The sequence below is a fragment of the Felis catus genome, chromosome B1, assembly GCF_018350175.1.
Source record: "Felis catus isolate Fca126 chromosome B1, F.catus_Fca126_mat1.0, whole genome shotgun sequence".
Taxonomy (NCBI): domain Eukaryota; kingdom Metazoa; phylum Chordata; class Mammalia; order Carnivora; family Felidae; genus Felis; species Felis catus.
In genome coordinates this window covers 41,087,820-41,109,907 of record NC_058371.1, presented here as the reverse complement: position 1 = coordinate 41,109,907, position 22,088 = coordinate 41,087,820, and the positions used below count along the sequence as shown (strand labels likewise).

The 22,088-nt window shown below is 53.8% G+C and overlaps 1 protein-coding gene across 23 annotated transcripts in view; it reads right to left on the bottom strand.

Annotated features, from left to right (window-relative positions):
• Positions 1 to 1,535: 1,535 nt before the first annotated feature.
• Positions 1,536 to 22,088, bottom strand: part of ANK1 (ankyrin 1) — a 219,115-nt gene continuing 198,562 nt past the window's right edge. For 7 of the 23 annotated variants that reach the window (XM_045055489.1, XM_045055493.1, XM_045055490.1 and 4 more), the window contains 6 exons: positions 19,091 to 19,649; positions 15,817 to 16,114; positions 11,689 to 11,772; positions 10,535 to 10,675; positions 10,142 to 10,275; positions 1,536 to 4,060 (listed from right to left, as the gene is read on the bottom strand). In XM_045055489.1, coding sequence (XP_044911424.1) covers positions 10,177 to 10,275; positions 10,535 to 10,675; positions 11,689 to 11,772; positions 15,817 to 16,114; positions 19,091 to 19,649 — 1,181 coding nt within the window. In that variant the 3' untranslated portion in view covers positions 1,536 to 4,060; positions 10,142 to 10,176. Of the gene's footprint in view, positions 4,061 to 10,141; positions 10,276 to 10,534; positions 10,676 to 11,688; positions 11,773 to 12,319; positions 12,808 to 15,816; positions 16,115 to 19,090; positions 19,650 to 22,088 lie in introns of those variants that run through there. The other 16 variants (XM_045055492.1, XM_045055500.1, XM_045055502.1 and 13 more) reach the window with 9 other exon arrangements.

Genomic DNA, 22,088 nt, shown 5'->3' with positions numbered 1-22,088 from the left:
TGCAGGCACTTTGTTAGTGCTCAGTCACTATTGGATGGATGGGACTAGGCTGAGTTGCAGAGCACCTATATGTCTTTTATTCTAATGAATTTTTATAATACACAAGGCTCTACTGGGGGCTATCATGCATTGTACAAACAGGGAAATCAGGGTAAATACCCAGTTGTTTCTGTATGGGGCAGCATCCTTTCTTGTGGTCCTTGTGGTGGTGGTGGTTTTGTTTTTTGTTTGTTTTTAGTAGAAACTAACATGCCACTAGTCTGAACATTTAAAATGACAGGAAAATAGTGATTGCCAGATAGATTAGATAGACTTCTGTCCCTTCTCTGCCTGGCAGTTCCAAATCCTTTCCTGATCAGGCCGTGGGCTCCTTGGTTCTCTCACCACCCCCTGGTCCCACTTTGGCAGGTGGGACCTGCCTACGAGGGCCTTTTCCTGGACCCAGAACTCCGGGTGGTGGTGTTCTCCTCTCACACAGAGCCACACTCTCCCTGAGCTGCTGTTATCTGCTCTGGTAGAACTGGCTGCTCTGGGCCATGTTCTCTGTAGTGTAAATGATGTAGGTTAATGCGAGAAAGACCTCACACAGGCTGTGGAGGTTATTTCTCTGGAAGTTTAGACTAAAAACAAGAAACAAGGTTATTCATCTGAGTTGGCTGTGTTACCAAGCTGCCTGGAGTTCAGGGAAACTTTAATTCCCATTCCCAGCGTTGCCGCCTGGCCCCACCCAGACAACCGTGATCCTGAAAATGTGATTTTGAAAACCCTCTGGATGATGCGGTGGCACAGTCGGCTGGTCCCTTGGCCTGGGTGGCTTTTCTGATACTGAGAGAGAAGCTACAGATTCAGAGCGAGGGCTGGCAGTGCTCCTAGGACCCTGTGACTGTGACTTGGTCACCCCCTAATGATGGGAACGTATGAGGAAGAAAAGCTACAGCAAACGATTTGATCCTTATTTATTGCCAAGCTTGCCAAAGGCTTCATGTTTGGGAATCCCAGGATGACAAAATGAAGAGACTTTAGCAATTTTTTTAATCCATTCCCCCATTTGACAGATGAGAAAACTGAGGCCAGCTTGGTGACCAGCCTTGCTTGAAGTGTTAGGAACTAGTTAGGAACAGGACGATTTTCTTAAAAGCTCTTGAACTTTGGTGGCATTGAGGGCAGGGGCCAGACCCCTTCACAGGGGGGTCCTGGGGGAGTCCCCCTTAGTGTATGCCAGCCATGCACCCTGGGAGTTTGTGGTACCCGCCTCCATCTACCTTGGACTTGCCCCCATCTCAGGGTAATGCTTAGGAGACAGAATTCTGTTCTTTCAGCCCCAGGGGTTTGAAGCCTCCGGGCTTCTCCCAGAGTGGGCGGTTCTGATGGAGGGGCTGCCCAGGTATCCGGGAAGTGGGCACCTCCCCGAGATGCAGGTCTCCCTGATGACTGATCCCACCCCCAGACTCCTTCGGGGCCCCAACCCAGGCTTCACTCCTGTCCCAGCACCTCAAATTCCCCCAGGACGACCGGGAAGGAGAGATGGAGCCCTGTGCCATGAGTCAATTTCTTTATTAATTTTGACATTTGTTCAGCTGGTGTAGGGAGAATGGTCTATACATCAGAGTGGGGGGGGGGGGGTTCTCTCCCCATAACAGAGCATTTGGGAGGGAGTCAAGAAAAGAGTCATTTTCATAACAATTAAAAAAATCAAGGTAATTCCAAAACTTCTAAAAAGCGTCTAATGTGCAGACTGCAGCATTCTCTAGGCATCGTGTGGAGACCCCAAACTCCTCCCCTAACAGCTCCTACTAGCAACTGGAGCGCGCAGCCATGCCGCCGAGGGCCTGGGGCCGGCGGGCCAAGCAGCCATGCCAGACGCAGCGGAAGGTGCCAAAGCATAGCCTGGAGCCGCGGGGCCCACGCTGGGCTCTACGAGGGGCCACGGGGGGCAGGGGACGGGGGACGGCGGCCTGCGGGGGACGGCGCGGGATCGAGGACGGGAGGCGAGCCCTGCGCCTGTCTTCCCAGGGCGGGCGGGCGCCCGGCCAACGCGGAGAAGCGCCGCGCTCCTGCGCCCCGCCGCAGGGTCGAAGGCGTGGGGGGCCGGGGCCGCGCCTACCGGGACACAGCCCTCGGAGCACGCTTGGCGTCCCCTGCGCCCGGGCTGCCCCCCCCCCCCCCCCCCGAAAGCAAAGCGCAAGCCGCCCGGTCCAAGCGGAGTGCCTCGGCCGGCCCCGGGCGCGTGGGGCCTGCGGCCTCCGCCGGGAGACCTGTGCGCTGGTGACAGGCACCAGGGCCGTGGGGGCTCGGTCGTGAGGGAGCTTCTGTGCTACTTGGAAGGTTTGATGTGTCTGAGGACACCTCAGAGGAGAGGCAGGGAGGAAGGTGACAGGACGTCCACAAACAAAGGCTCTTGTGAGCGAGAAGAGCCTGCCAGTCTCTCTCCGGGCCCTAGAGGGCGCCCGCCGCGCAGGGCGGGGCGGATTGTGCTGATTCGGGCCTCGCTCTGCCAGAGGCTCTAGTGTATCTTTAAGGCTCTTCCCTGGTGGCACCGAGGCGAGGAACAGCCAGCTGTCTGCTTCCTTCCTGCTCTGACCGAGGGCCTGGCCTAGGAGGGGCTCCGTCCTAGCCCGGGGCCTCCAGGTGGCCAGCTGCTCTCTCCTCCTCCGGCTCTCCTCCCCCTGGGCCCGTGGTCAGGAGTGGGCCCCTCGCCCACCTCTCCGAGTGGGACAGAGGGGCTTGGTCAGAGTGGGGGCACTGAGGCTGTCCGGCCTAGGCCCCCCATCCTGTGGGCTGCCTGGACTTAGAGCACCAAGTTGGCTCTGGGAGACCTTGGGGGTGGTGGCTGACTTCTAAGAACTGGCAGATACATTCAACTAGCCCTACTCCCTTCCTCTTTCACTGAAAGACAGGCTGTAGCTCCTTCTCCTGCAGCCTGGAGAAGTCCTCAGGAGCTGAGCTGTTAGTGCTTTGTACATACTGCTAAAGTGTTTCTATTGGTTTGCATAGTATTTATTGTTTTTCATATACACAAGGCTGATTACTGTACAGTTTACACTTTGAACACAGACTATGATATAAGTGCTTGAAGATATAGAAAACCTCCTCTCTATTGAACATGCTGGTGCAATCCTGGGACAGCCACCGGCCCGCCCCCAGCTGAGAGAGAAGACCCTTGCAGATGGGGCACTGGCTCCCTTTGAGCCCTACAGCTAAGCCTGGGGGTCCTCGCCTCTGATTCTTAAGTCCCTAACACAAGGAACCCTGAATGCACTCTTAAATTAATGATTTTCCATTGGAAGATGATTAATACTGAGACTGGCAGAGAGAGAGAGAGAGAGAGAGAGAGAGACAACATAAAAAAAATTCCAGTTTATCCACAGGAGAGTCTATACAGCTTCGGACGTCACAGTAAAATCTGTGTGTATACTGAGGAGAGGGAAGAGGTGCTTGTGTGCGTGTGTGTGTGTGCCTATGTGTGTGTCCTGAATGTCATATAGAGCTTTCTGGGAGGAGCGGCCCCCTGGGGAGGCGGAGGGGACGTCACAAGTGGAATGGAGGTGTGTGGCGGTGGGGAAGGCTGGCAGGTGGGGACATGGGATTAAGGTGCCAAACTGATTTTGTGCCTTTTTTTTTTTTTTCTTTCCAGGAAGCCCACGTGGATTTCCTACAGATAAGGTTGAAAAAAAAAAGTACCCTGTAACAAGTCAAAATTAAAATGATTTAAAAAAATATATCATCCCCAGCCACAAAAGAGCCCTTGTTCACTTTTGCGTTCATGTGCTCTCTCGAGCTCGTTTTCTATCACTCTCTCTCTCTCCCCCGCTTCTTGAGGCATTTGTCCTGATTCCCAACAGAGATCCATCGTTGCTAGAGGCAGGATTGAGGACTGTAGGTCATGCGTCTACAGTCGGCCGTTCATGCGAATAGGAGACTAAAGGAAGTCCCTTACAGAGATCATGCCGTTAGCCTAGAGGAACAGTGCGCCACTCCTGCAGCCCTCTGCTCCAGCTCTCCTCTTGTGTGCATGGCAGAGTGTGTGTGAAGTTCAAGGGTTGGGTGTCGAGGTGTGATCCTGAGGGACACAAAGAGAGAAAGAGTTACTTAGAATGTAAAGATGCAGCTCCCAGCAAAACCCCCAAATGCTGAATATTGTGCTGGCTGCTTAGGCAGGGTCAGATTCAGGAGAAGCGGCCAGCCTCCCCCAGCAAGGCAATGCGGTGAAAGGCATTGAGCTCAGAGCCCCTGACCTTCCTGAAATACCAGCCTGCCTACTCCCACTCCCCAGCCCAGAGGCTGCCTCTTAGGCGTGGTTGCCCAAGCCTGCCCTGGTCCCCTGCCAAGTGGGCGACCTCCCCAGAAAGCCCTCCTGTGTGTGTGCTCTGTGCCTCGGAGAGGAGGCAGAAGGCTCCCATGCCCACAGTCGCCTGGGGAGAAATCCCCATGAGTAGATCCTTGTCCCTAGGAAAGGGGCCAAATTCATAAGCCAGGGCTTCTGCTAAAGAGGGTAGCGAGCCGTGCCCTCCATTTTTTCAGTTCAGCCAACACGCATTGATGTCTGTAAGTGCCAGTCCTGGGGACCCAGAGATGGAGCAGACGTGAGCCTCAGGAGCTCACGGCCCCAAGGGACGACAGTCTACAAGCTCTCACTGTCAGGTGCCTCTGGCTCTACTCCCCATGCCCCTCGGATGGACCAGCTCTGCAGCGGCAAAAGAGATCTTTGAAAAAACAGGTGCGTTCTCCCTAGGATATCATGTATCTTAGGCTGGTGGACAGCAGCTCTGCCTGCAGAGTGAAGTCCCAATTCCGCAGCCTGGGATTCACAAGGAGACACCACTCCTGCCACCCCATGGCGCCTCCTCCTCCAACCTGGGGTGAGAACTCCGTGTTTCCAAGACTGGCCACTCAGGATTCTGTCTGCGGGACCTTGGGATGGATGGCGAAAAGGAGCACACATAAATAAGGTGGAGCTGACCATCTCCTGGGCAGGGTAGGAAGTGACAGAGAAAGGCAGAAACTCATTCTGCGGCAGAGCTGTCCCCAGACAGGGAGCTGCCCTGGGCCCTACAGGTGATGTGGTTAGGAAGGAAGCTGGAGGCGGTCAAGGTGAACTCAACCCTGAGTGGTTCTCCAGGGATTGGAGGGTGGTGCTAGGTTCCATGCCAGAGGCTGCTACAAAGCGGAACACAGGCCTTCTAACGTTGTGGCTCAAAAGCACTGTCACCCTGGAGGGCAAGACTCTTCCATCACTGCCTGGGCTTCCCTGTCGGCCAAGCTGGTCTCCTTGGAGCCCTCCAAACCTACAGTGCCCTGCAGCTTCCTGCCTAGTTCGAGGCTCATGGATGCCATCCAGTTCCCTCTCTGCTGAAGCTCTGCTCACCGCCTTCAAGACCTCTCCTCCAGGGAGCCTCCCTGATAACTCCAGTGCCTTCTCATTTCTCTCCCCTCAGCTCTGGAAGCTCCCCGCTGCCGCTGCTACCTTTTATTCAGAGATCACAGGGTGTAGTGGTTAAGAGCAGGAACTTTGAAGCCAGCCAGGTTGCCTGAGTTCATATCCTGTCTCTGCCAATTTCCTTGGTCATGTTACTTGCACTCTCTGTGACTCAGTTTCCTCTGCTATAAAATGAGGGCAATAATAGGATGTACCTCATTAGATTGTGGTGATGTTTCAAAGAGCTACAAAATGCTTGGGACAGTGTATGTGGATGTCAACCCTGACTAGGCTCTCTGGAAATGCTGCCGTCTTCGTGCTCTTTCCTGGGTCACAACTGCAGCATCTCTCTGGCTGGGGTAGAAACACTCTGAGGATAAAGGCCAGGCCTTACCCTTCCCAGTGGTTCGTCCCCTAGCATCACCCCAGTGCTAAGCACGCCTCAAACAAGAGACATCTTAAAGTCTTGAGCCTAGGGAAAAGAGCTTACCACTTGCGCTTTTCTGCCCAGACACAGAGCAGGGGAGACAGGTGAGGCCTTAGAGATGATTCTATGGCAAATGCTTGTCTCGTCTTTGGGTAAACTGAGACTCCGGGAGGAGCAGTGAGGGGGCGAGTGGGAGTACCCAGTGGTGGCAGATGGTAGGACTGGAAGGCAAGTCTCCTGATTGCCCTGGACCTTCCACTACCCTGCACCTCTTGTTCCAGGGGTGCCCGAGGGAAAGGGTTCACCTTCTAGAGTGCAGAAAACAGCCCCTGCCCACTCCCAGTGACAGTGCTGCTCAGTGCCTGTCCCAGTCCATCTGCCCCCACCCTACCCAGTGTCTGTGGCCCTCCCCTCCAGCTTCCCCAGCCCCAGACTCATACCCCTGCAATGGCTAGGGAGTAGGGTGGACTGTAAGTTAAACAGCAAAATGAAACATGACCCCTTGCCTTCCTGCCCCTTTGGCCATTGAGATTACTAATTGCTTAACTTTTAAACTTCCTAAAACACTCCACTGTCAGAGCTAACACAAGTTCTTGCAACCACAGTGTCTGAATGGAAAGCGTCTCTTAAAAAAGAAGACAAGAGGGGACCCTGGGTGGCTCAGCCGGTGAAGCATCCGACTCTTGATTTCTGCTCTGGTCATGATCTGTTTGTGGGTTCGAGCCCTGCATCGGGCTCTGTGCTGACAGTGCAGAGCCTGCCTGGGATTCTCTCTCTCTCCCTTTCTCTCTGCCCCTCCCCTGCTGACTCTCTCAAAATGAATAAACTTAAAAAAAAAAAAAAAAAAAGGAAAACAAGAAAAAGCAGCAGCCGTGTGCCACAGCTTCCTGAGAGTCCCAGAAGGTACAGCCACACAGACACAGAGGAATGCCAAGGCCCGGTGCCTGCCCAGGATGCGGGCAGCCCAGAGTGCTACAGGCTGCCCCCACACAGCCTTCCAGCCACCCATGCCACACTGTTGCTCTCGCACAACTGACACCCAATTCTTAGACCTACATACTTGGGCACAAAGCAAAACCCACTAGCTGCTATTGTCACGCACAGTCAGGCCTTAACTCCACAGCAGTTCTGTGGCTTCTTACCCACCTCCAGGAAGCAGCCCCCTCCACCTGCCAGGCCTTAGATACAGAATCCTTCTCAAGATGGGAGTGACTGGGAGGAATCAGACGGGTAAGGGGGGTTGATTCAGGTCTCACCTGGAATGGGGGTGTTCTGCTATCTTTGAACAAACTATAAACCATCATTCCTTTCGGCCCATTTTTCAATATCATACCTACAACTGTGCTGCATCACCTCTAGGAGGTTTGGAAGGAAAACCAAAATTGGTCAGATCTCATTCTTCCATACACATAAAAATTACTTGAGAAGCTTGACGCAGAATCCTGAGTTCCAGGATTTTAATTCAGTAGGTCAGGGGCAGGACTGGGAATGCGCCTTTTAACCTGCCTCTCAGATGATGGTGACGCAGGATGTCGATGACACTTTGAGACACGGTTGGGTGCACATTTGACAATGTATATGGCCTTTCACAAACATGAAAGGCCCCTTCCATCATGGTCACCATCCTACGAGAGAAGAGTGGCATCACTACTATGCTATGGCTAAGGAAGCCAAGGCGTGGCGAGACCGGCTGACCTGCTACGTCATGCTACAGTCCCATCTGCGCTGAGCGCAGGTGTCCTTCACCCTTCACGACAGCCTGCCCAGTTGCCATGACTATTTCTAAACCTTTCTACTGAGGTGAAAGGGACTATGTGCAATCTCCCTCACGGGGGTGGAGGCTCAGGACAAATGACTAATGCAAGGCATCGGATCTGGAGAAAAAGGATGAGTCAGGCCGTGAATCTAGACTCCTAAGTCCCAGCTTTCACTCTCTCTGAAACAAAGAGTCAGTTCTTGCCATTTGCAGTGGTCATGTTCCAGAAAGTTGCCAATACTGATCCACCACTCTCAAGGAAAATGCCTAGTTAGGTTCCTGTGAACCTCTAGTGGCCACATCTTTGTTAGACAATGAATACGTAACCTTGATTTATGCTTCTGTATAGGCACCTTATTTAATACATATTGTTGATTCCTTAACGTTGAACCCACCACCAAAACAGTGCTCTAACTCATGGCCAGTGAATCCTATCTAACGTATGTCTTTGTCCCTGTAGGGCACATCACAGCCTTCTTGCTCTTAGGAAGACCATTTTAAACAGCTCTTAGGAGCCATTTTAAACAGCAAAATCAACAACAAGCACAAAAATGCAAAAAACATGGCACTCAACAACAGCCTGCAAAAAGGACACCCGTTCATAGCATGAGCTCCATTAGGGGGGCAGACTGGCGTCTTGTTTGCCCTCAGTTGGGAACGTGCGCCAGGGCGACTCCAATTTCTTGCCACGGTGTGTGTGTCTGTGAGCGACCGTGAAAGCACCGTGAGTGTGGGCTTGGAGGTTGCCATAAATATTCGCCAGTAGGCAAATTTGCCAGTGTGGAATCCACGAGTCCCAAGGGCTGACGGTACATGCATGTGAGTGGGTGGCAGTAAGTACTGAGGGTCAGAGGACCATCTGCCCTTCAACGTCTGCTCTGCAGCCCTAGTCTTGCTGGGGCCGGTGGGGGGGGGGGGGGGGGGCGGGGCACTGCAGGCCACTTGGGACCTGGGCAGGAGCCTGCCTCCACACTGGCTCCCTCCCCACTGTCCCCACCCAAACTTCCCTCGCCCGTTCTTAGCAGAGGCCCCGGCACTGTGCTGGAGCCAGGCTGCCTGGGTCTCCTGACACCCACGTGCAGTGGTACAGAACTGTATCTCCTTTGGGAGTTTCAGCCACCCTTGCAGATCATGTACAGAAAATTAAAATGAAGAAATCTTAGGCTCCTCCCCTCCCCCTAAAAACCGGAGCCAAACAGAAGCTGAAAGGTAAGGCCGCTGCTGCCGCCACTACCATAGAGAAAACAAGGCGCAAGAGGACACTTTTCCTTCCACTCTCCGCTCCTTCAAATTATTTGTACTTTTGTATCCTTTCCGGGGCTCATCACGGTTAATCCACTAAGCCAGCAGCCTGGTGGGACCCCCTCGGCAGGGCCAGGGTTAACACTGTGACCTCCTTAAGCTGCTGAGAAGTCAGGTCTAATTTTATCCTATAACTGGATCCGTAGTCCTCTTTTTTTGCCCAAGTGCTGAGGTGTGTTGGGAAGCCCAGAGCCAGCACTTCTGGCGGCTTGGGAGGCAGTGGCCCTGCTTTTTGCTGAATGCAGAAAGCCAGAGCCTGCTTTCCTCTTGGCCCAGAGCCACCACACCCTGGGGGTTGAAATGGCAAGAGGCTGGTTAGGGCTGTGCTGGGGCCAGAACGCTTCCTTGCTTCCTGCCGACTCCCACCCCGATGCATCCTGTACTGAGCTGCCCCGAGCTGGGCACAGCAAACGGCCTCGGGGCAGCTCAGTACAGGATCCCTCAGGGAGGACGGAGGTCAGAGCTGGCCGCTGAAGCCCCCAGCACCGCACGGGCCCACTGGAGAGCCTTTGCTGCAGCGTCTTCACGGCCCTCCCTCATTGCAAATCACCGCACACCCCTGCTCCTCGGCCACGCATGCTCACGCACGCCATGCACCCATCCCTGACAGCCCTCCTAACTGGCTGGGAGATCGCCATCCACCCCCTGGGCCTGTTTGCTTCACCCTTTCCTAGAAAGCAACAGAGCGACGTGTCTCAAGAAACATCACAGAGAACTGGTGCCTTGGGTTCACAGGACTTTTGACGGGTTCCAGGTTCAAGAGTCAGTGTTGTTCTAGGTCTATCACTGCTGGAGCTCTTCCTGCAGACTTGCGTTGAAATGGCATAGCCTAGGCAGACTCTGCTGTGCTCCCCAAGACCTGTCCCCCCTCCTCCAGATCCCCATAGCTTGGCTTTCAGGATAATATCAGCTACTGAGATTTACTGGGTGCTTTCACTCATCAAGGCATTTTTTTCAAATCTGTATTTTTTGCACCCCCAGAGAGGTAATCAGCAGATGGTATTGTTTGCTGTTTTCTTGAGGAGGACAGGGATTCAGAGACACAGTTAGTAGGTTGGGAAACGAGAATCTGTGTCTCAAGGCCACAGCACCACTGTTCCTCCTGCATCATGCTGGGGGTGGCCGAGGGGTGAGCTCCCCTGCTGAAGGGGGAGACATGAGCAAGTGAGCAGCCATTCTCAGGACCAGCCACTCCACGAGGACCAGGCCATGCAGAAAGGATGCAGAAAGACGGTGTTACCTCCAAAGAGGCCATTTGAGGGGAGGGGCTAGAGATCACTGCTTGCCCCTTTTCAGGCTGGCCCGCTTCACTATCTGAGCCCCCTTCCTGCTGTCTATCAGGTCCGGCTGCAGGCTACTCCCTCTCAGCTCCACCTGGAGACAGCAGCAGAGACAGAACGCAGGACAGATCACACAGAGAGACAGGCAGAAAGTAGACATGAGAACGACAGCACTTCCGGCAGCCGTGGAAACCCTGCCTGCCATGGAGGACAGAGGCACAGGGGAGACCAGAGGAGGTGAGCATGGTGCAGACTGGAGCCCAGAGAGGGCGGGTGCACAGGTGAGCAGTTGGGAGAGGTGACAGGCGCTCAGAAGGGCGAGAGCCTCTGGGAGGCTGCAGCCGCCGCAGTACCTTGGCATGTGTCATAAAGTAATCAATATCAGCTTCCATCTCACTAGGGTCCTCCAGGGGCCCCTCAGCAATCACCTCCTCATGCTCCTGGGTGTCATCAGCACCAGATGAGTCTATCTGCCGAACAACTTTGCGAATGATCTGGAAGAGAGAGGGAAGGGAGAAAAGGCCCGTGAAGCCATTGAAACAGAGGATGAGAAGAGCAGGTCCCCGGGAGTGAGATCTGGGGGACAGGCAGCCTTTGTCCTTTGTCCTAAGGTGCCCTTCCATGAGTGGCCAAGAATGGGGACTGGTCTGTGACCACCCCCCCCCCATCACTGTGTGGAAAACAGGCTCTGGGCAGCCTCAGAGGGGCTAGAATTTGCAAATGGGTCTTAGCTGATTTCATTAATGATCAGAGTTTGCCTCTTCATATTGTTGGAAGGTCACTCTGTCTTCCGTGCATTGTGAGCTCCTGAGGGCAAAGCGTATTTCCTTTTCATCTATGGTATTCCATGCAATTACGTTCCCTTATTCAGTCACCTGAATATTCCAACACTGTTTCCTCTGCACCTCCCATGTACTGGGACTGGGAGATGAAAACAAAATAAGACACAGTCCCTGTCTGCATGAAGCACACTTTGTAAGAGGAAAGATGGCCACCTGAGTGGTCTTGCTTCAATAGCGGGAGCAGCACCACAGTGGAAACCCATACAAGGTCTTCCCTTTGCTCCTCCTCTCCCTTCTGCCCATGCCTATTACGGTGCCCAAAACCTGACAGGCAAAATCAGGTCTACTGAACTAAAATCTGCTACCCATTCAATGCACCTCCACAGCCCTTTTGGTTTCGCAGGCCCATGGTAGTTCGGGGGCCACCACCTTTCTGTCTTACAGCTGTTTTCAGGGCTAGACGTTGCTGGACTAGGTTTGGGCTGTTCCATGGAGCCTGGTCCTTCTGGAACAAGTAGCAGGAGCTGAATTCAGGCTGAATCAGTAAAGTAGCTTTGAGGAATGTCATGCCGGACCTCAGAAGACCAGAGCTCCTGGCACCTGAACCTGTCTCTTTGTAGCCATGTTTACCCTCTGTTAGGGTAGCAGCGAGAAGCTGGGAGGTGAGTCCAGCACCATCTAGCCCCCCTGTGTCTCTCCAGCTCAGGAGGACTCTGTGCACCCACCTTCTTGGTGACAATGTTGCCCTGCTCATCTGTGAACTGTTCTTCTGTCACCTGCTCCCCTGGAATACTCTGAAACTCATTCCCCTAGGATTGGAGAAAAGGAGAAAATTCAGTATTAGTAAGCGGGTAGTCTGGGAAAGAGGTGGCGGATGAAGAAAAGAGTGGGAGCCAGCAGCCACAGACGGACAAATCCCCACCGCGGCAGGAAACTCCAACTCAGTAAGTCGTGGCACACAAACCGAGAGCTCCAAGCGCGAGCGGTGCCCCTGGGGGCCGTGGGGCCCGAAGATGGGATGGAGCCCCAAGCTTTCGAGATTGATACCCTCAACAGGGAGCAGGCAAAACTGGGCTGGTTACATAAGTTTTACAGAGGAGGCCCTGAGGTGGGAAGCGAGGCACCTAATTTCGATTTCGACAGCACTTTCCGGTGTAGAAAGCCCTTCCACAGACACTGAGGCCGGGAGTGTGGCCTCCCAAGTCCCGGAGCTGAGCCTCCAGTGCAACCGCAGCGCAGTGGGCTGTGCAGAATCTGCACCCGTCCCCTGACGTGGGGTCCCGCACCGCCCCCCAGCTGCTGCCCGCACACATGGCAGTGCCGTGCCCTCAGCCCTGCCTCCTGCCTGGTGGTTACCTTCAGGAAAACCCGACGCCGGACCACCCTGGTGGAGATGGTCTCCTCGTCGTCACTCACGCCCTCGCTCTCCCCCAGCTCCTTGTCCAGCTCCTGGTGGATGTGCTTCAGCACAAAGCACAGGGAGCCCTTGACAATGTGCATCACGTTCTGACAGCTGACCAGAAAGAAGCCCAGGAGCACTAGGGTGACCAGGAGCTGGGTGATGAAAGTCCACATCCTCACCTCCTCAGCAGCTGGGCCCTCCAGGGACTAGCAGGACTAGGGGTCCGGCCGCTGTGGGGGTCCAGTCTCTCATTCTCTTCTGGGACTCCTGAGTGCCCCTGGGGCCCCTTCCATTCTCTCTCCGCAGGAGACTGGACGGCCCCTCACCACAACTGCCCCGCTGAGTGCCCTCCCGCTGAGCTGCCCTAGGCTCTGCCCTCACGCCTGGGTGACATCAGGCCTCGATAATTTTAGCTCTCCAAACCAGCTGCTGGGGCTGTCCAACTGGGCTAGAAGGGAGCTGGCAGGTGCGCCTGTCCTGGGCATTGAAAGCGCATGTCAAAGTCACTCTGTGAGTGACTGGTGCCCCGCCCTGTGCTCTTGCCCTCCAGGCCTATGCGAACTACAGGCAGTGCTGCCCAGGAACATGTTCCCTTTCGGGGACTCCAGGAAAGCTGTTCGAGAATGTGGCTACTTGTGTGTTTCCCTGGGCTGTTACTGCCGTGATGAGAATGGAGTTCACCCCCATGCGCAGGGGTGGGACTGGCTAATACCCTGGACAGTTAGGGGTTTCTTTCAAAAATAGCCCTGGGATGAGTGATTTGCTCAGGCCTAGCCAAATTAGCCCAGTGGGGTCCACACTGGTGGTGGGGCCCCCTGGAAGCCCTTGCAGTTCCCATCAGCCCCGAGGGCCCTCTGCACTCCCCGCCCCCTTTACCGGGCACAGCAACCCTAAACGTAAGCGTGTAACTGGTGTGTCTATTTAAGGCCTGTCCTCAAAGGCTCTTCCCATGCCGGGCTGTCAACGCCCACGAGCAGGAACCATGCGCTTTAAGCTTGTCTTTACAGAGCTGATTCACAAATGCAGCGGGCAGCAGCTGCCGCAGAAAGGAATTTCACTTTCAGGATCAAGCTGTTCCTCTTTGAGTAACAGGGAACAAAGATCTGGGACACAGCCAGCTGACCCTGCAACTCACTCACTGTAAGGGCTTGGGAAACCTAGGTACCTTCTCTGGGCCTCAGTTTCCTCCTTCTGTAAAACAGGGACGACTAGGAGTGAGTACTGCTGGCAGGCAGGATTCTACGTGCATTTCATACACTAACCCAGTTAAGCCTTCCGACGACCCTGCCATTTTTCCATTTTACACAGAGGAAATAGAGGCACAGAGAGGTTAAATAACTTGCCTGGTCAAAGAGTAAGGAAATGACTCAAGTTTCAAACTCTCATCACTACACAATACTGCCTTGTTTCAACAAGGAAGCACCTGGAAAAAATAAAAGCCCATGGCACATGCAAAGGAGCTGGGCACTGGAGAGCATTCACTGTTAGCCCAGATAAGAGTCCAACTTCAGATATTTCCATCTGGGGTCTCAGAGGAGAATGTCCTATAGTCATCTCAGGCTTGCCTTCCTGGCTCCAAATTGGAGGGCATCTCTCTGTCAGTGTTTCCAGAGACTTACTGGAAATACTAGTAAATGGGCTCTTTGGAAACCCTTGCCTTCAATGGGCCTCATTATCATCTCCGGGGTCCCATCAGATGACGAGGACAACAGCTCACCCACAACATCCAATCCTGTCCTAGATTTGGAAGGCATCAGGCCTGGGGGCCCTTCATAGCCACTCATTCCGACTGGGAAACGGGATCCGGACTCCCCTGGCCCTGACACTGGTTCACTGTGTGACCCTGGAGAAGCTTCTCTGGAACCTCAGTTTCCTCAATGATAAATGAGGCAGTTGGACCCTATGACCTAGAAGGTTTCTCTCATGATCCCCTAGAGTGCCCTTGCTTTTTCCCCAGTCCTCCCATGACCAAAGCCTGACTGCAGAGGGGCCATGCACAAGAAGGCTCCTGGCGTCCTTCTCTTTCCCAAGGATTCAGGATCATAGACCTGGTTAAGAGCACCCATGCTCTCAGCCCAGTGTTTGCTATTAGGAGCAGTAGAAGTGCCAAAGGCTAGCCTCATGGCCAAGAATGCACAGGGTGGTCTGGGGTTAAAAATGGACACAGCTGCCTATCTTGTCCAAGTCACATACTTGGAGGGAAGTATCTAAATAAAACCATATTGGATTCCTAGCAGTTCTTTGCAGCCAGCAGCCCAGCACTATCGTGCAGCTAACCTGGTCGTGGGGGCCCCAAGGTGCCTGCTAGGGCTCAGGTTCAGGTAGGGCAGAGAGAGAAGAGAAAGCAGCAGAGGGGAGAGAGAAGAGGAAAGGGCTCCCAAATGAGGAAACAGTGCTGACTGAACCATAAGAAACCAAATGAGACGCAGAACATATCATTTATGCACACGCTAAAAACGCATATACACGGAATGGCCATGCAGATTTTATAAAAGAGCATACATTAAAAAGGCACAGCTTAATAAGGTGTCTGGGTATTTTGTTTCAAAATAATACGTTGGGGGAGAGAAAAGTGGAGAAGGTATAGATGAAACAAGATTGGCCATAACTGGGTAACTGTACAGCCTGGGTGGAGTGTGCATGGAAATTAATATGCTATTCTTTATTTGCAATTTTTCAAAATAAAAAATTTTTCCAAAAACACATTAAAATGGATGTCTACGGGAGTGGGAATGTTGGGGGGCAAGAGAATGTGAAAGGGGAGTGAAGCTAAAGCAAACAGATAGTAAGTACAGCAGGGCAAACCCAAACAGAGGAGGGAGGCCTGAGGTAGGCAGAGACCAGAAGTCAGGAGCGAGGCCAGCAGGCCTCTCCTGGTCCACCTGCGGAGCCCCCCACAGGATCACAGAACTCCTGAGCCAGTGCACCTTGGTGGTAATCCATTTACTCCTCTTTTACCAATGAGGAAACCCAGATGCCGAGAAGAGAGTGGCTTGTCCGTGGCCACACTGACCATGGTGGGACCAGAGTCAGTCTAACACTCAGGTCTCTCTGCTCTACACCCTTCCTAAAACACACCACGGAAAAAGAAAACAAAAACCATGGCTTGGGAATCAGCCAGACCTAACTGCAAAGCCTGCCTCTCATCCTGTGACCTTGGACAAGCAGCTCGACCGTCAGCTGCCACATGGGAATGACAACAGAGACTCGAGGCAGTGTGAGCATGACATCATAGGCTGTGTGCCTGGGATGCCCCGTGAATGTTACTTCCTTCCCTCAGCAGAGACCGGGGCTTTGTATCCTTGCTTCTAGAGAAAGTGAAGTCACAGCCACAACTTTTAAAGAAAGGAAGCATGCTTGGCCCGGGGCTTGATGGAATGAGAGGCTGCCCTGGGCCTCAGGCCCCTCCAGTGCTGGCAGGCATCAGCAGGTGCCTCTGTGGGCGTCTCACCTCTGCCATCTGGGAGAAAGTGCTCCGAGCCTCCTGCACCCACTCCTGGTGGCTTTGTCGTCTCCGTTCCCTGTCGGCCTGCAGGCTCTCAGCCTCTGGTTGCTCCTCCCAAATGTGCTCAGTTGCAGACATCAGGACCTTCTCATACTCCTGAGATCCACTGGGCTCCAGCTCTTTGATGGTGGTGACCGTACTCTGGAATGAGTGTGGGCCATGTACGACCTCCTCTTGCCAGGAACTTTGTGCAGCATCTTGTAGGTATGAGACAATGGAGCCTTCTTCCTCCCAGTCCTGCAATCTGGGGTCCAGGAAGAGAGAAAGGGCACTGGGTCGCCCTTCAGTCTCTGGCCGCTCAAATACCCTCCCCCTCCAGAGCGCTGGCTCCACATCCCATACTGCACGCCCAAGGGACGGGACTGCATGAGCAATTACACATGGTCAGCACATAGCTGACTGCCCTGTCCAGAGAGGCACAAGTGGCCCATTCCTGCTGTCCAGGTGGAGAGGGCCACGGGTACCAGTGCCACTGGCCCATCCCTTTAAGTGGCTGGCTCTTCACCCTGGGCTCCTGAGGCACTTGGCTCACACTGATGGCTGTCACCCAGGTCTCCATGCCCATCACCTCCTCTGCCTCCCTCCAGCCCTCCAGGCCACCTGCACTCCACAGTCCTTATCCCAGTGCTCATCCAATAAGGCGACCACTCTCTCCCCATGGAAACACAATCTTCTATGGCTTCTGGATACCACATTTGCCTGGTTTTCCCCTCTCTCTGGCTACCACTTCTCAGTGTCCTTTGTCAGTTTCTCCTAATTTCTCTGACTTCTGAGCACTGGGCCACCTCAGGGCTCAGTTCTCAGACCTCATCTCTACCTACATCTACTTCCTAAGTGAGCTCGTTCAATCCATGGCTTCACATCCCACCTGTGTCCTCATGATGCCCAGGTGTGCACACAGAATCTCTTCCTCAAGCTGCAGATGTATATGCCCAGCTGCCTCCTGAACATCTTTGCTCTGGGGGGCTCTAACAGGCATCTCAGGGATAGCACGATCAAATCCATAGTCCTGACTTCCCCCCCACCCTGTTCTGCCCAGTCTTCCCCACCCTGCACTACATAGCCTCTTCATCCTTCCAGTTGTCAGGTCAAGGACACTAGGGAACTCTTAGACTTCTCTCTCTCACACTCCATGTCTTATTTGTCAGCAAACCTCTTGTTTGTTCAACTTTCAAGCATATAACCTGAACACAATCATTTCTTACCACCAGCACTGCCGCCATCTTGGTCCATACTAGTAGCAACTCTTACCTCCTGGCTCATCTCCCTGCCTCTGCCTGACCCCTGGCCCTGTCAGGCTGTTCTCAAGGCAGCTGCCACATCACCTCACTCCCTCTGCTCCAAACCCTCCAGTGGCTCACCATCCCACCCAATGAATGCCAAAGTCTTTCTAGGAACTCAAGGCTGGACGTGTCTGGCCCCATTAGCTCCTTCCATCACTCTGCTGTGATCAGTGACCTTCTCACTGGTCCTCGACTAGGCCATGCATGTTCTACCACAAGACCTTTGCACTGGCTGGGTCTTCTGCTGGATATGTCCCCTCTGGTATTCATATGGTTCACCCCTTAATTCCTTCTGGTCTTCACTCCAACGTCACAGACTCAGGCCTCCCCTGCTACCCAATCCCTCATTTTGGCCATCCCCTCTCCACACAGGTATGCATCCCACACTCTTCCCTCCTTTATTTTCCTTTTTAGCACTATCATCTAACTTTTCCCTTTTAAATACTTTCCATTTATTTGGCTTTATCTCATTTATTGTCCATTTCCTCACTAGACCACTCACTCTCTGCAGATGGGAGACTTTTCTGTGTTTTGTTCAATGCCACATCTCCAGCACCGAGGCACGTTTATAGGTGCCTGGCACACAGTAGGCACGCAATACATACTGTTGGGTGAGTGAATGACATTCATCTGTCCCCACCGGAGGGCTGACCAAGGACAGAGAGCCAAGCTGTACCACACCCCGCACTGGCACCAGGCCTTCCGGTTCCCCATTTGGTGGCCCTGCTGGGACAGTGGTGCAGCGGCTGGCACATAGTGTGCCCTCAATGCCTGCTGAATGAATGGTTACCACAGGTTGTTGGGTGATGGCCTCTGTCACAGGCATGCCAGTATTTCACTCTACTCAGTCTGTCCAATTCTCCCCACTAAACAAAGGATTCGTTTAGGAAACAAAACCCAAACAAAATAAATCCCTGCTGTCTCCTTTTGTAAATGGCTTTCTCTTCCCTCCTACGTCGGTACTTGGGTCACACTGAATGGACCCGGTCAGACTGGGCTTCTGAGAGGGTCTGAGGGGGGATGTGGGTGGGAAGAGGAAGTGAGAACAGATTTCCCACGGCCTGGCCAGACCTGAGCAACCTGGGTGTGCTGGCTGTGCACAGCCTTCAGGGAGCATGTGAACTCTCTCCTTGCTTTAGGGAAAATCTAGGAAGTAATATGGAGGAAAGGGCCACTGTGGCCCAGTTCCTATGCCAGTCCAGGAAGGCCAAAGTGACCCTCCACATTCTGCCCAGCCCTAGGGTATGGTGGGCCCACTGCCATGGACGTGAGTCAGGCCTGTGGCTGCTACAGCATCTGCAGAAGGCCCTTCTGCCTGAACCATCCAAGCTGCTGTCCCGCTATAGGCACAGGAGCAGCCCAGGAGAATCACCCATCTCTCAGTAGATGAAAGCTCTGTCCTGCCCCAATAAGCCCACCAGCCTCACACTTTCAAAGGGGGACAGTTTCAAAGGGGGCGCCATTATCAGCTCGGTCACACGCAGGGTGTGAGACTGCCTGAATAACTTCCCTGGGCCCTGCTGCTTCTGGGTTTCTAAATATGGTCTTCAACAGCAAGCACCCAACAGAAAGGGCCCAGGGCACCTACCCTCAGCTGCACTTTGGAGAGGTGGCTCTACCAAGCCTTACAATCTCTCTCTCCTAGCACCCTTCCCTGTCCCAACGCCCCGGCCTCTCCCCTGCTGGCCACACCCAGGGGCATCCTGGGCGAGGACTGGCCTTTACAGATCACTGCTCCACTCCTACAGGACAGAGGGCTGGATGACTTCACAGGCCAGCCGGCGCCACGCTGAGCTGCTTTGCTCCTGGGCAGTTAGAGCGCAGGGTCAAGGTCAGCGGCAGCACCTGAGCATTCCCTCTGTACTCACTGTCAGGCACCATCTCACCCGAAGCCCAGGAAGACGAAACATATCCTGTCATGGCAGCCCGGCCCTTACCTGTCCTGGCTGGTCTCCATCACCCGACTCACGCTGGGGGATTCTGTGATGTGGGCTTGCACCCTCTGCTGGCCTGAAACAAGAGACACTTCATTCTCTGAGTCTTGACCTACACCTGTGGAGTCCTCCTGACTCTTATGACCTGGCAGCTTCTCTTCTGACCTCTGACCTTCTTCCTGGTCAAGCAAATCGATAAGGCCATTTGTGGCATCTGAATCCACTGTGTCATCCTCCACAAGGTCCAGAGAGCCCAGCATGGGGCCCTGGGGTCCCTCGGAGAGCACCCCTTCCAGCTTCCACTCATGGCCGGTGGCGTCAGAGTCCTCGGCCTTGCTGCACTCCAGAGAGGAGTCCTCAGCAGTGACCAGGGAGGGTGTGAGGCCCGCAGACCACACCTGCATGTCAGACATCTCCAGCATGGTGTCATGCTCCGTGGCCGCCAATGGGATGGCATCTATGACAGCCACCTCGTTCCAGTACTGGTCTGCACGCAGCGGAGAGGGAAGTGCGTACTGCAGGGAGGCAGGGGACAGCAGCTCGTCCTGCAGCGAGGAGTAACCTGGATGGGCAGACAGAGGGCAACATGCTCCAGAAGCGATTTTTGTCACACACACTTACGTGCAAATCCACACACACGCACACGCCTGTGCGTGTGCGCGCGCGCACACACACACACACACACACACACACACAGGCACAGCCATTGAAAATGCATGCACATTCCGGGGAGGGGGCTTTCCAAGCTCCGTGTCCAATGCTCAGGCTTGTGGCTGCTGCCCGGGGCACCAGGGCAGGAGAAACAAGGCTCTGTGGGGGACAGCCAGGAAGTAGGGGGTGGAGACGAGGGATCCTTTGCTGAATGGCAAAGAGAAGAGATTGGAATTCTTTCTTGTCCAGTTCAGAGCGCTAGATCAAGAAGCCTTGAGTCAAAGGATTTGTGCTCCAATCTGTCTAACCAGAGGAAAGCCCACTTCTTGATGTCTGGGCAGAAAGAAATGTTGCTCTTTCTTTGCTTGAAACATTCCTTTAGCACAGTCCTTGGGGTATCAGTCAGGAATGTACCTTCAAGGGAGGGTACTGCCCACCCAGGTCTGGGGGCAATAACCAAGCTGCCTTGGGAGGGTCTAACGGGGTGCACCGAACACCCACCCTCCGAGCGCTGGTCAAATGGCAAACCATTTGGTTACAGATGAAGTAACTTTTCCTCAAGTTGCAGACTGGTTCTGGAAATGCTGAGTGCTCTAAAGTGGCACAAGGGAGAGTTCTAAGCATTCAAAATAGGAGGCCAGGTCAGAGGGCAGCAGGAGGCCCCGGCACATCTGCCCTGATGCTCCTGGCCCTGCTCAGTTCACACCAGCTCCAGGTCAGCAGTCAGCCAGCTCAGGCCGCTGCATGCATGGCCCGAGGGTCACCACAGCCTGTTCCTCTGGCTGCTCCTTGAGACTGGCTCAGACAAGAGGCCCTGCTAGTCTTCTGGTTGGCTCTGGCACTGGCTCCCTGACGTTCAGCAGCAACTAGGAGCCTGGGTGAGTGGCACGTGTACGTGTATGAGGAATCTGAGTGCGAGCTGAAAGGGCACGTTCTGTCAGTTGGCCCCTCTGCTCTCCTCCAGCCAGGAGTGGGGGTCCATGGATAAGGCAAAGAGGGCCTCTGCCTCCCCTTCAGAGCTGGTACCCATCTGTGGGTGGGAGAAGGGACCGGAACACAAGCTTCTCCAGTCAGCTCAGCCCGTCTGGGGAACCGGGGTTTAGAGCAGGACCCCTGGGGATGGGCGAGGCCGCCCCTACAGCATCTCTAAGGACCTCCCTGTGCCAGAGAGGCCCCTAACCTGACTCTCCATCCCGCCATTCACCCCTCACCACCCCACATCCAGCTCTTCCCAGGGCCTGGCCTTTCTTCCGGCCACATGGACCCTCCTATCCCAAGTCTGGAACTCAGCTCCTGCTCTCCCAGTTCTTCTCTACTTGACACAATACCATCTGCTGCTCTCCTCATTAACTCACTTGTTCAGCCAAAAGGTGTGAACTGAGGCCCGCTTACGTGCCAGGTACCGTGTGAAGGGCTGAGGATTACAAACACACCAACGCACACAAACAAGACAGGCTCCCGTCATCCTCTTTTTTCATGACGTTTTCCCTGAGACTTCAGCTCACCTTGTTTTGGCAATCTCTGAGCCCATCCTAGGTTCCCTCACTGAGCTGGGTCATGGGACTGTACACCCTTTGAGGGCAGGGGTGGTGTCTCCCTCCTCCTCCCACTTTCTTAGAACAGGATTGGGAATCCGTTGGCCAGAGCGCTCCAGAGTGTGAGGAGGGTACAGGAGCCACAACCACAACTGCTGACTTAAAGATGTGTTCCAGGAGCCAGGAGCCATGCTGTGTGATTGACATACAGCCTCCCTTAATCTTCCCAGGAGAGTTCTCTCGCTGACTGATCTCTACAAGTCTATGTGATTCCAGGTCCCAAAATGAGAAGGAGGACGAAGAGACCATCAGGTGGTGGGGTGGCTGGAAGGGCAGGGCTGCGTTTGCCAAGACTAAAGGACTCCCCTTTCAGCTCTGGCCAAAAGAGGAGGAACAAAGAGGAGGTGGGAAAGTAGGAAAAATGGGCAGAACAGATCTTCCCATGTTAAGTCAAAGTGACTGTATGTGAAACCATGACCCATTGGGAAACCAGGGCCAAGGGCCTTCAAACCATCCACAATAGTCTCTCTGGAATATATGTGAGCCGAACATTTTAGAGTCAAGTGATTATTCTCTTCTTATTCTTGAAGGCATTATCGTATTATTGCAGTTACTAATTGAGCATCCATTTTGTATAGAACATACCAAATATGTTATTTTTAATGGTCACAACAACCCTACGAGTAAGGCAATATCACTCCTACTTTATAGATTAGGGAACTAGAGGTACAGCAACTAGCTCAGGGCACATAGTAAGAGTGGTCTGGTCTACTAGATTTTGCCATTAGTATCTTTTAAAATTGCTTTATTGAGGT